At 37.1% G+C, this 13371-nt stretch overlaps 1 protein-coding gene across 1 annotated transcript; it reads left to right on the top strand.

Moving 5' to 3' along the window:
* The first annotated feature begins 11091 nt into the window (after positions 1-11091).
* Positions 11092-12418, top strand: adoa (2-aminoethanethiol (cysteamine) dioxygenase a). Its single transcript, XM_026223012.1, has one exon. The coding sequence runs from the start codon at positions 11336-11338 to the stop codon at positions 12095-12097; it is 762 nt and encodes a 253-aa protein (XP_026078797.1). The 5' UTR covers positions 11092-11335; the 3' UTR covers positions 12098-12418.
* The last annotated feature ends 953 nt before the right edge of the window (positions 12419-13371 follow it).

Below are 13371 nucleotides of genomic sequence, written 5' to 3'. Positions count from 1 at the left end.
ATCACTTGCTCACCAGAGGATCCTCTGCAGTGAATGGGTGCCGTCAGAATGAGAGTCCAAACAGCTGCTAAAAACATCACAATAATCCACAAGTTAACCACTTGACTCCAGTTGATCAGTAAATGTTTTGTGAAGTAAAAAGCTTCATGTTTGTAAAAAAAAAAAACAAATCCATCATTAAGGTGTTTAATGAAAAAAAAAAAAACTTCAAATCTGTTCCGATGAAAAAACTAACTTTTTTTTTTTTTTAACTTCTTTGGGGGGTGAGCTATTACTATAAACTTCAATTTTACATAATATAGCATATTAAGCTCATTTTAAATACATGTCAATACATTTTAATATAAAATAAATTACAACTTCTGTCTCTCAAGTCTCTCTGGATGAACTCTATGAATGAACCACCAAGAACAAGCTATAATAACTGAACAACCTCAACTATACTGAACACCTTAGCATTAATAAGCACACACAAACACCACTCGTATCTTCAGTGATCTTAACAATGTAGTTAAGTGCATAGTTCCTCGTTGGAGGTTAACAAGTTACTTCTGCTCTTAAAGTTCAACTCTATTTGTTCCAATGTATAATATTAATCCTTCTTTGTTTGATTTCCTTTGCATCCTTTTCTATCTACCATTAGTCACTCTTCACCTTTCATATAAAACAACCCGTTAGGTTTAGGTAAATGTGCGAGTGCATAAAAAGAGCCAAATTAAAATGAAAGGGCAAATTTTGACCTTTCATAGAAAGGATTTTGGCAGAAACGTTTCATATCCTTATTTTGAGGTCTGTGGATTCCCCTAACAGACCTGAGCCTTTGTACGGAGATCTTCACCCTTGCACTAACCTCTAGAGTGAGATTGGCTCTATCTATCTCACTTTCTCTCTTTTCATATGAGTCTTGCGGGGGGGGAAATATATCTGTTCCACAATACTATTTTTACAGATCAAGGACTGCATTGTGTGACATCAAATGAAAGAAGTGAAATCTCAGCACAAATAGTTGTGAAACATACAGTCTAGCTTCACAACCTTAAGGGTCATATGATGCGATTAAAATTGTTCCTTTCTCTTTGGAGTGTTAAAAGCTCTTGATGCATAAAGAAGATCTATAAAGTCTCAAATCCAAAGAGATATTCTTTATTAATGTTAAGTCTCTGCCACGCTCCCCTAAAATGGCTCCTTTAAACACGCCCCCACATGTCTACATCACTATGTGGGAAAATTAGCAAAATGCTGCCTAAATGTTCATGCAAAGAAATAAGGCATACATTTTATTCTCACTGTTGCCACCATTTCATGGAGAAGCTTGTGTGTTTCATTGTGAATGTTAAACTTCTTTGTTTGTCTTTCCAAAAGAGCTCAATATCCACTTCGTCATTCCTAGAGCTGATCCATGCTGGTCACCGAGGAAATACATCAGCTTCATGCTGTGGATCGCCGGATCGGCTGTCACCATGGACGAAGTCCAGCTCAAGGTCGTCACATGTTGTTGCTGCAACCCCAGTGCTCCTTTTTCGAATCCACCGGCCGTTCCTCGTTATGGTGAGCGTGATTTCACCGAGTACATCCTTGTTGATCCTGGAACATCATTCTAATCAACCAATCAGAATTGCGAGATAACTTTTCATGAAATGTCAGTTTTAGGCTTACAATCAGGGTTACCGTATTTTTCGGACTATAAGTCGCACCCAAGTATAAGTCGCATCAGTCCAAAATTATGTCATAATGAGGAAAAAAACATATATAAGTCGCATTTATTTAGAACCAAGAATCAAGAGAAAACATTACCGTCTACAGCCACGAGAGGGCGCTCTATATACAGCCTCTCACGGCTAGAGACTGTAATGTTTTCTCTTGGTTCATTTCTCTCAGTTCATATCAAATTAATTTTGATAAATAAGTTGCACCTGACTATAAGTCGCAAGACAAGCCAAACTATGAAAAAAAGTGCGACTTAAAGTCCGGAGAATACGGTAGGTGCTTCTACACCTTTTTTAATCAGCTATCATTTCCCTTTATAGCCAATGGCTGCTGCTCACTTAAGCCATTCATCATTCTTTGCATATGTCAAGGATTTGCCACTGATGATTCAAACGAGAGTTTTGAGCAAGTGTATAGAGTAGCACTTGATGTTTGTCATTCCTCTGATCACAAATGCAGACATGGTTTTATGTTTGTGTGGCACGATATGCAACACGACGTGTAAAAAGACAGTATAGGTCATTATAATCAGTAATTATGTTCCCACTGTATGCAACAACTGCCTCGTTTGGGTAATGGGTTTTATTGTTTTTGTCCTTTCATGCTGGTGTTCTGACCGGGACATGCCATAACAGTATATGTTGAGGGGCAGAACATTTCTGTCAGACGCTTGAAACATTTGGCCAATCACAACACACTGGATAGCTGGCCAATTAGTGCACACCTTGCTTTTCAGAGAGATGAGCTTTGTAAAAATCGATGCCTTTCAGAAAGGAAAATAATGTTCTTTTCAGCAACATCTTATGACCGCTTTAAATTGTGTGCCTAATGGATAGAACACACAATGCCAGTTGACATAAAGAAATGAAATGTCATGACTTTACATGGCTAATTCTTATTGTCTCATAAGACATAGATGCCTCATGACAGAATGTAACTGCACAGGACTTTAAATCTAATTAATTTATATGAATATTTCATCTAAGATTTTAATATTATTAATATAAAACAATATTTTATGTCAATTAATTTATTTCGTTCTTTTAAGAAGCAGCACAATGAGAAGGATCATGTCAGTCATACACTATAAAAAGTTATATATAAAAATGAGAGTTAAATATTAAAAATTCTTAAACATTTCTTGAAAGAAGTCCAGGTCCAAATCCAAAGTTGTTGTTTTTTCTACATTTATTAAAATACAGAAAAACACTAATATTTTGAAATGTTTTTACAATTAAAAAGAATTGATTTCGATTTGATATATTTTATAATGTAATTAATTCCAATGATGGCAAAGCTGTATTTTCAGCATCATTACTCCAGTCTTCAATGTCACATGGTCCTCCTGAAATGATTCTAATATACTGACTTTCAAAAACATTAAGCATTCCTCTTTTTTGACCAGGAGTGAATTTAACTTTCAATAACATTTGACAGCCTGTACATTATGTCTTACAAAAAGCTATTATCATGAATCAAAGTGATGAAAACCAACAAAACGTACAGTAAATAGTTTTCTTTTCAAAACTTATATTACTGTATATAATGTATGATAGCAACATTTACAGAAACACAATAATTAGACAACATGAATTATACGAGTATAGTAATTATGCAATATGGCCATGCATTATTGTGAATGTGCAGTGATGCATGTTGACATATATAATATATAGCAATCATCATCCGATAGTGGAAAGTGTTTTATAATGAGCCTTATGTAGAGAGTTTGACAGATGGATGTTGCATTATAAACTAACTGCTCAAATGTTCAAAGGATTTCAAATCAGCTGCATGGAGAAACCTGCTTTTCAATTTCATTCCAGTGAAAGTTCAAATGCAAGTTCTTGTTTTTAGGATGGTATTAATGTATCTTTTTAGCAAAGACAGGAAATGATTCATCACTTTAACCTTTTCTTCATAAGGTATTTGTGCCATTATTATTAATATCTCGTGCATAATGAAACCTCTTTTATTATAGTCACGAAGCCTAGACTTTTACATTGTCAGCTCCCTGGTAAACGTCCATTATTCCTTTCCACAAACTCACACACACACTCACAGGATCGACAGCTTTTGTCAGAAGGAGGAAGTAAAATCTCACAAGCTGACATGTCACTGTACATCCTCCATTCCATCTCGAGAGTTTCCCCAACCTGGGATATGAATACAATGCAGGGAAATGCAAGGAATGCCTCTCAATGTCATGGAGGTATCATCGGCTCTGAGCGGCTGTCACCTCCAGGAGCTCTGGATGGAAGGCCACTGGCGAGGGCAGCGTGCCCAGCAGACGTGAACCGCCAACTGGAAGAGGTACCTCATACGAAGGGCCCGCTTCAATCTTGATCCTCAACAATAACAGGGGGACAGGACGAGGCCATCAGTCTCCATTACGGAGACACTGTTTTCTCTCAAATTACCCTCTCTGTCGTGTTCTCCGCAGCATCTATAGGAGCGGCTGTCTCGTGCATCATTTTGCTCACAAAGCTTGAAAGCCCCCTGGAGGGGAGAGAGAGCTCCTTCCTGCCCCGCCGGCCCCTCCTTGCATGTCCGTCCACCTTGACAGGGACAGTCTCTGCCGACAAGGGGGGAAATTAGCATAGCAATGGAGATCCTCTCAGGGCTGAAAGGGGCGGACATTGTAAGTGACTCTGTGGCCGCCCACCCCCCTGCCTCAACCCTACCCCAGCAGCAACTGAGACCCTCTTAACAAGTCCCAGATAAAAGCAGGACTGCCGACTCACCTTAAAAACATACCTATGGGTCACGCTGACACAAAGAAATACAGGTGACCGCTGCATGCAGTGTTTGGAGGCTGTGCATTACCACATGTTTCTCAGTGAAAACAAACGCAGAGCAGAGCGAACCAGCAGCGTCACTTTGACGTAACAACACAGACGGATCAACACGTAGCCGAAAACATCCAATAGACGTACTGACGCAGGTGCTCGGATTCAGTGTGTTTATATTTTGTCTGGCTCAGAGAGTCTCAATAGCTGCACTTTTCACTCATCCAACCAAGAACAGCACTTCAGTGCATTTATAATAAGGAGATAATGTTATCATCTCCAGATAAATGATCTCTTATGAATAATATCATGTTATTATATGCATTAATATCACAAAGCAATATACTTGAAATTGCCAACGTGATTTTCCACTGATATAAGTAATGCAGTGTCATTCTCTTTAAATGAATCATTATCATTACCTTTGAATAAAGCTTTGTTCAACAAATTTGGGACTGACAATTATGTGAGTTAAACATTTAAATCATCAAGTACATATTCATTAAAAAAACATACATAAAACCAATAGTGCAAACTATACAAAACCATTTGGTGCAAAAATCATTCATACATACATACATGCTTACAAAAGGTTGCATTTATTTGACAAAAATACAGTAAAAACAATAATTATCAAGTATTATTACAATTAAACATAACTGTTTTTTATACACATATTTACAGCTGTATTTTCAGCATCATTACTTCAGTCTTCGTGTCACATGATCCTCCAGAAATCATTCTAATATGCTGATTTACTTTTCAAGAAATATGTTTTATTATTATCAATATTAAAAACAATCGTGCAGCTTAAAATTTGTTTGTGGAAACCTGTACTTTTTTTCAAGATCCTGAATAGAAAGTTAAAAAGCAGCATTTGTTTAAAAACAGAAATCTTTTATAACAATATATGAATATCTTTACTGTCACTTTTGATCAATTTAATGATTTTCTTCCAAAATAAAGGTCCAGATTGCCATGACAACATCTCCTTTCACCCCTAGCCTTTTGCGAGGGTGAATATCTGCTATTTGTCTTCATATGATTGAACTGTGTAGAACTCTTCTTAATGACAGGTGGTCTCTGTATTAACCTCTCGACTAATGCCCTCTGACTTTCCCAGTGCTTTCTCCTGAAGAAGCATCATCTCATTGAACCAGCAAGTGTTTGTTCATTTCTTGTCAGAGCCTTCATCAGCCCTCATCTTTTCTACTTCAGAGTGTATTTGAGAACTGTTTCAACTGACAGACCAAGCGTAAAAGACAGCAAACGACTTAAGTGATATATTGTGTCACTGTAATTGTCAGGACCTGTTGCCCAAAATCCACAGCTTCTATAAATCGTTTTTGTCTTCTCAAAATCTGTAAACCATTTTGAGACAATGACAGCATAAGTTGTAGTTGATGTCCATTTTTCTTTTTAAGTCTTGTGTGTGCGTGCTTGTTCACAAAACATTTTTTATATCAGTTTTTTCCACTGTTGTTAAGTATGTAAGTTTGCATATTGGAATACTGGATGGAAACTAGAAGAATTTAGTCTTTGGAAGAATCCCAGGACACAAATGGGGGTTTGGTAAAACAAAAAACATGAAACTTTTCAGTTTAATAGTCAAAACTGTTTTACTCATTATAAGTCAAGTCAACCTTGATCATCAGACAGAAGTGAAAATAGTTCCTGAACCAAGTCATTGTTTTTTTGTTTGTTTTTTTGCCACTGAGATATAAAAAAAAGCAGACAAATGTCCCAGATATGCAAATTACACATGCAAAATTACATTAAAGAAGTTTGATTTGTTGAAGTTTCCCAGTCAACATTAACGTTTTGCTAACATTCCCACTGTAATGAAAGATCCCATTAAGTTTCTGAAATAAGTAGCATAATGTTATATTATAACATTAAAAAAAATATTATAACACTCCGACTCATTTCAATTCTAATGCAACAAAGTCTGTGCATAACTGTATTTATAAATTTAAGAGAACCTTGCCAGAATGTTAGCCAGAGTTCGGAGAACGTTCCATGGTGGCTGGGTTATTGGTTTGATGGTTTCATGAAGAAACATCCATGGAAACTTTCCATTGCACAAAAAGTTGTTTTGGATTTTTTAAATGTTCTTTTATGGTTCTTTTAATAAATAATATACTTGAAATAATACTGAGTACAGAATTAAATGGACAAATGTTTCTCTACTACCATTTGCTAATATAGACAGTAAAAAATAAACGCATTGGCAAACAATTTCTACATTTGATTCCATGTTGCATTGGGGGCTGGTGTAAATGTGACACACATGTGAAAACATGTTCTGCTTTTGATCTTGTGAATCAGCTGTGTGTCTGGAATCTTATTTAATAAAGCAATGACGAAGAATGCTTACGCATGTACTGCCTGCATGACAGCCCCTCATTCACAGAATGCACACATAATCAAAGCAATGCATGAAACAGGAGCGGTCTTTCTTCATGTAAAGAACAACAACATTTTTATTGACCTTTGTCTCTTAATCATGCAGATATTTTCCAAACAGCCAAAACATGAATTTTTATGATCTGAGGAAATAGCTGGCATATCTAAAAACAGTAACTGCTTCAGTATCCTCAAGAAATCAATGGAGTCTCATTTGTGAAGGCATAAAAGACTCACCACTGACAAAGGCATGCATGTACCACCAATCATAACAGAACAGATGGCAGATTGAGCACAACAATGGGGACGTTCACCACAAGATGTCGGAGCAATTAGAAAGTCTCATTGTCCTCTGCTCTGCTCATTCAGGATTCTTGGCTAGAATTACCAGAGATGCATGAACTCCATTCTATCTGACCTCTATGCAATGTTAGTCATGCACATTTTAAGCATCGGCGAATAATGTTGCCTTTATCTGCCCTGGTCTTTAGCTGTTGAGAATGATTGCATCTTGCTTGGAAAAACTTGCTTATTCTGAGCTAACATACACATACAAGTTGGTTGAATTATTTATAACAGTAAAGCAATTGTGAGACAACTATGTTAGCCTTCTACCATGAGAGAGGTTTCTCTACAGAGTTTAAGAGCCAAATTCATATCTGAAGGCTTTGTTGATTAATTCGACTTGGAGTGAGTTACAGTTTTGAAATGGACTCAGATATTTTGACCTTTTGGCCCAAACCACATAATCATTAACTAAATATTTATATTGTTAAATAAAACAAGTCATCATCAGTACCAAAAAACAGACAGAGAGAAATCTATGTACAGTACAGGACCACAATAACTCATTTAACAATTCTTTAGTCATTGCACTGAAATCACAGATTACTTCTCATCTGTATTAAAAAAAATCAGGCAAATTATGAAATAGCATCATTTATTTTATGCAATTGTCTAAATGTAATTAGTGCTCTACTGCATCAGAAATCATTCAACAAACACGGTGAGTCATGGCTTCTTCCCCTGTTATTGTCACTACTGCTTGCCATATGCATAGTGTAGCCTTCTCTGTCAGTGGCAAGGGATTCACATGTGGTAAATGTAGGGAAATAGTTAGGCAGACAGAGAAGATTTCAGAACTAGCAACACACGGGTCCAGGGGTGAATATAGTCCTCCTGTAGCGAATCCATGTCTTTTTTAAGAAAAATATCCATATTTCAAAAGTAATAAACCCTTTTCTATCACTTCCGCCAACTCTCATGTGCAGAATCCATTCCAGCGGATGATTTTTCTTACAGAAACACATGCATTCACTACAGGAGGCCTTTATAGGAGGGTGAGTAAAACACAGTCTAATTTTCATTTTTTGGGTGAACTAACCCTTTAAGGAAAACACTCCGACATTGTGGTATAACCAGAGCCACCTGGAAAACGTAGCTGGAAGAAAACAAAACAGGAGAATTTTAAATTGCATGGAGGGAATGTACAATACCATTCATTCTCTTCTATATAGAGGAATAAACTTGTCAAATCATCAAAATCAACAACATAAATGTTAAACCCTATGCCATCTAAGCTACTAAAAGAGGTACTTCCAGAAGTCATAGATCCTCTTCTGAATATTATTAATCCGTCAATGTCATTAGGATATGTCCCAATATAATTTCTACTGGCTGTTATTAAGCCTCTCATTAAAAAAACTTGATCCTAGAGAGTTAGTTATAGTATTTACAGACCAACCTCAAATCTCCCTTTTCTCTCAAAAATAAAATAAAAGGCAGTATCCTCTCAGCTATGTTCCATCTTAGGAAGAAATTGTATCTGTTAGGATTTCCAGTCAGGATTTAGATTGTTTCATCGTACTGAGACTGCTCTTACCATAGTTTGACACTATCGACCACAACATTCTTTTGAGTAGATTACAAAATTATGTTGGCATTAGTGGAATTGCATTGGCATGGTAAAAATCTTACTTATCTGACCGTTATTACTTCATTGCAGTGAATGTAGGGGTACCATACTGCTCACAAGTACAGTATGGAGTACCACAAGACTCAGTACTTGGACCACTGCTTTTCACACTTTACATGTTACCTTGGGAGATATCATCAGAAAACATGGTGTTAGCTTTTACTGTCATACTGTTGATACTCAGCTCTGTTTGTTTGTGGCCCAATGAAACATACCGATTCACAAAACTAATGGAATGCATAGTTGATATTTTCCTGTTTGACACTGTAATTTGACACAACCTGTATTGTATAACGTACTAGTGAATCACTGACTATGGCCAGCTTAATAATGTAAGTGTCAATATTAAATAGTACTATTAGAGAAAATGTGTTTGTTTTAGTTTGTTAAAAGGTCTATGGTGCTAAAATAAATAAGAAATGCTGGTATTTCCTTAAGAATAAGAAGTGCACTTAATTTGTATTGAAGGTGCAGTTGTAGTGTACATAAAATGATATTTGTAAAAATTGTACTTAAAAAATAAATCACTGAAATAAAAGGCCATTTAAGTTTATTTAGAAATAGTACACCTTATTTAGAGATAGTACACCATGACTAAGTATCTTAACACAAAAATGTTTACATTAATATATATGTGCTAAATTGCAAAAGCTAAACCATAAGCATGTCAGTACATTCAGCATTACACTACAGACAAATTTTAAAGATAATAAAAGTAATTTTAAAATTACATATAAAAATATATTGAAGTCTTACTAAATTTCATCAAAATCCTTGCCTTTAAGACAGTGATGATGGAACGATCTCCCTTATGTGTCTGATCTTCACATCCGGGCTGTTGAGAGAGGATCTAATTGAATTACCCAAATGGAAGTGGTATTTGGATGTGCTTGCTCTCTGAGTAAATGAGCGGGCCTCATTATTTCTCAAGAGGATGGTCTTTGTGGTGCTCATGCATAAAGGTACATGTCCTGAGTATGCACTTCACTGACTCAAAGCTGCGTTCTACAGCAGAGTGATGTCCATACACACTTCCGGTCCTCTCGCTATCAACACTAATCTGGAAAAAGATAATGAATTACTGGCCTGAATTACTGAGGTGTAAAGGTTTGACATAAACTTAATGTACAATGAGAATATAGGCATGACTATATAAATGACAAAAATGCATACTTTCCATTTTTTAAATCAAATTAAAATCAGCATATTAGAATGCCTTTCATGTGTCACTAAATCTGTAGTTATTGCTGAATTACATTTTTTAATTATTCACATAAAAAGCTTTTGTTTAAATAAGAGGAAAACTGGCCCTCTGACTAAGCCTGGTTTCTCACAAGGTTTTTTTTTTTTATCCTTTTCTGTCACTGATGGAGTTTTGGTTCCTTGCCGCTGTCGCCTTTGGCTTTTTTTAGTTGAGAAAACAATTTCTGGCAACATTGCTGACTTGACGGCATAGACACTATTTGAAGAGAACTGAACTGGGCTGGATGATGACGTCACTGAATCAACATTGAACTGACTTTAAGTGAAAAACTGTTTTTAATTGTCCTCTTGCATTATCAGCACACATTTTTCCTGTTTAACTCTGTAAAGCTGCTTTGACAGTCTGTGTTGAATAAAGTACTGTATAAATAAAGGTATGCACATTGCTTAATAAATTACATTCATTATTGATGTTCACGTGATGATGTGTTGTGTCCGTTATTTATTTACTTTTGTTTATTTAGCCATTGTTTTATTTGTAATATTTATTTTTAAAATATTCAAAACTACTACTTGCAAAAAAATCTGCTTGCCTATATCTGTTTCACAAAGAACTAGAGATCAAGCCTGTGTGGATAATAAATGACATGCGATAATGATGTTGGTAAGGTGGTGATGTGTTGTTGTGGTCCAGGGTGGTTGTGGGGGAAGGGACAGAGTTGAATGGCCCAATGGGCCTCCCACCGCTTGTCCTTACTAGAAAGGGGAAAAGAGTGTGGGCGTTGTTGGGTGTTGTAGTTCTATTGCTAAACTAAAGTGTGCATTTCTTAAAACTGGCCCCCGGTTTACAAAAAAATAAACATATTTACTTGTATGTCAGAGTATATTGACAGAGCTTGTCTTAATCTTTTCGCATACTCATAGGGGATAACAAGAATTTATTTTCCATCTATAAGCGAAAAAGAACTACAAGTTCCAAATGCTTCCTATATGTCTGCGCATGCGCAGAAGGCACGGACGTGTGGCTCTGATAGCCATGAATGGGGTGGTGGAGACGCGGGTTTGTGGATTTTACCCAAGTGCTAAAATTAATGTTTGCACCTTAATGGAGTTATTTTTATCGTAGCTTTCAACACAGATACACTCGACTGTTTTAAATGCTTCACGCGAGACAATCTCGTCAGGCGTAACGGTTATTTTGTTGTCATCGTTGCTCGAAGCAAATCACGGCTCCGTTTGTTTCCTCCTGTTAAAAATGCCGAGGAACAACAAGACCTCGCTGATCCAGAAGATAGCGAGCCAGGCTTCTGCGACCTTCACAAACTGCTCCACATCTGCCGTTGGAGATAATAAGACATTTTCAGAGCAGCAGGCAGAGTTGGTCACCCTGCTGTCCGATATCAGGGCTGCGGATCTGAAGATTGCGCCACCGGAGAAAGTCTCCATATCCTCCCTCCAGTCCTCAGCAGTCCCTCCAGTCACATACATGCACATCTGTGAGACTGATGTCTTCAGCATGGGAGTGTTTCTGTTGAAGTCCGGGGCTTCCATCCCTCTACATGACCATCCCGGGATGAATGGCATGCTGAAGGTCCTGTATGGCAAGGTCAATATAAGGTGTTATGACAAGCTGGATAAAGCTGTTGGTGCTGAGAGTGACACTGAGAGGCAGTTTGATCCACCGCTGATGCCTTTCCAGGCAGATGATGTGAGGAGAGCTGTGCTCAGGTCCTCCGTACATTTTTCTGATCAGAGTGCCCCCTGCATTTTGACCCCTGTCAAAGACAACCTTCATGAGATTGATGCAGTGGACGGGCCAGCTGCGTTTCTTGATATACTGGCACCACCGTATGACCCTGACAATGGGAGAGATTGTCACTACTACAGAGTTTTACAAACTGCTGGCAAAAAGTCAGAGCAGAGCAGTGGAGATGAAACCTGGCTTTTAGAGATCCCCCAGCCTGACGATTTCTGGTGTGGGGGCGAGCCATACCCCGGTCCTGAAGTTTCGGTGTAGAGAGATGCACACTGGAATTGCCCACAAACCGTCCATATTCTAATACCCATGCATAATAATTAGTTTTGTTTTTGTTTGTTTTTCTTGCGACTTGAAATGTCCATTCCAAACCTATGTGCATCAATTTGTGGCCTTGCTTGTGAATAATGAATGTATACATGCTTGAAAGGCATTTACTCTTGTATAAGTTCACACTATAAATCTATATTAAATACTTGTTTAATTTATTTAAAGAGAAACCTATACAAACACTAATTCCTATGTTCTGTTTATATTTTTACATTTAAAGTACAATTAAAATGTTTATAAATCATTTTTCAATTCGACTTTGTCTTGTATTTAAAGAAAAAAAAGATTTTTGTGCATCATGTGCAAGGTTATTCAATTATTCACTTAAAGGGTTAGTTCATCGAAAAAAATCAAAATTATGTCATTAATAACTCACCCTCATGTCGTTCCAAACCCGTAAGACCTCTGTTTATCTTAGGAACACAGTTTAAGATATTTTAGATTTAGTCTGAGAGCTCTCAGTCCCTCCATTGAAGCTGTGTGTACTGTATACTGTCCATGTCCAGAAAGGTAAGAAAAACATCATCAAAGTAGTCCATGTGACATCAGAGGGTCAGTTAGAATTTTTTTGAAGCATCGAAAATACATGTTGGTCCAAAATTTGCAAAAACTATGACTTTATTCAGCATTGTCTTCTCTTCTGTGTCTGTTGTGAGAGAGAGTTCAAATCAAAGCAGTTTGTGATCAACAAATCATTTGATGTAACCGGATCTTTTTGAACCAGTTCACCAAATCGAACTGAATTGTTTTAAATGGTTCGCATCTCCAATACCCATTAATCCACAAATTACTTAAGCTGTTATCTTTTTTTAATGTGGCTGACACTCCCTCTGAGTTAAAACAAACCAATATCCTGGAGTAATATTGACTTAATATATAAACTGCTGTGAAAAGAGAACTGAAGATGAACACCGAGCCAGATAATAACGAACGATTGACTCGATCTCAAGTCAAGAACCGTTTCGGTCAGACTGCGCATGTGTGATTCAGCGTGAAGCAGACTGACACACCGAGCGTATGAATCAAACTTATTCTTTTGGTGATTAATTCTGAACTGGTTCTGTGCTAATGTTATGAGCGCGGGTAAACCGAAGTCATGGATGAAGGGCAATAATTGCCAATTACGCAATTACGTCGAGCACAAAAGAACCGGTGAACCGTTTTCTTCAACCGGTTTTTGAATCGAACTGTCCGAAAGAACTAGC

Source organism: Carassius auratus, chromosome 37 (genome assembly GCF_003368295.1).
Source record: "Carassius auratus strain Wakin chromosome 37, ASM336829v1, whole genome shotgun sequence".
NCBI lineage: Eukaryota > Metazoa > Chordata > Actinopteri > Cypriniformes > Cyprinidae > Carassius > Carassius auratus.
Note: the sequence above shows the minus strand (reverse complement) of the source record. Positions and strands in the feature narration are given on the sequence as shown.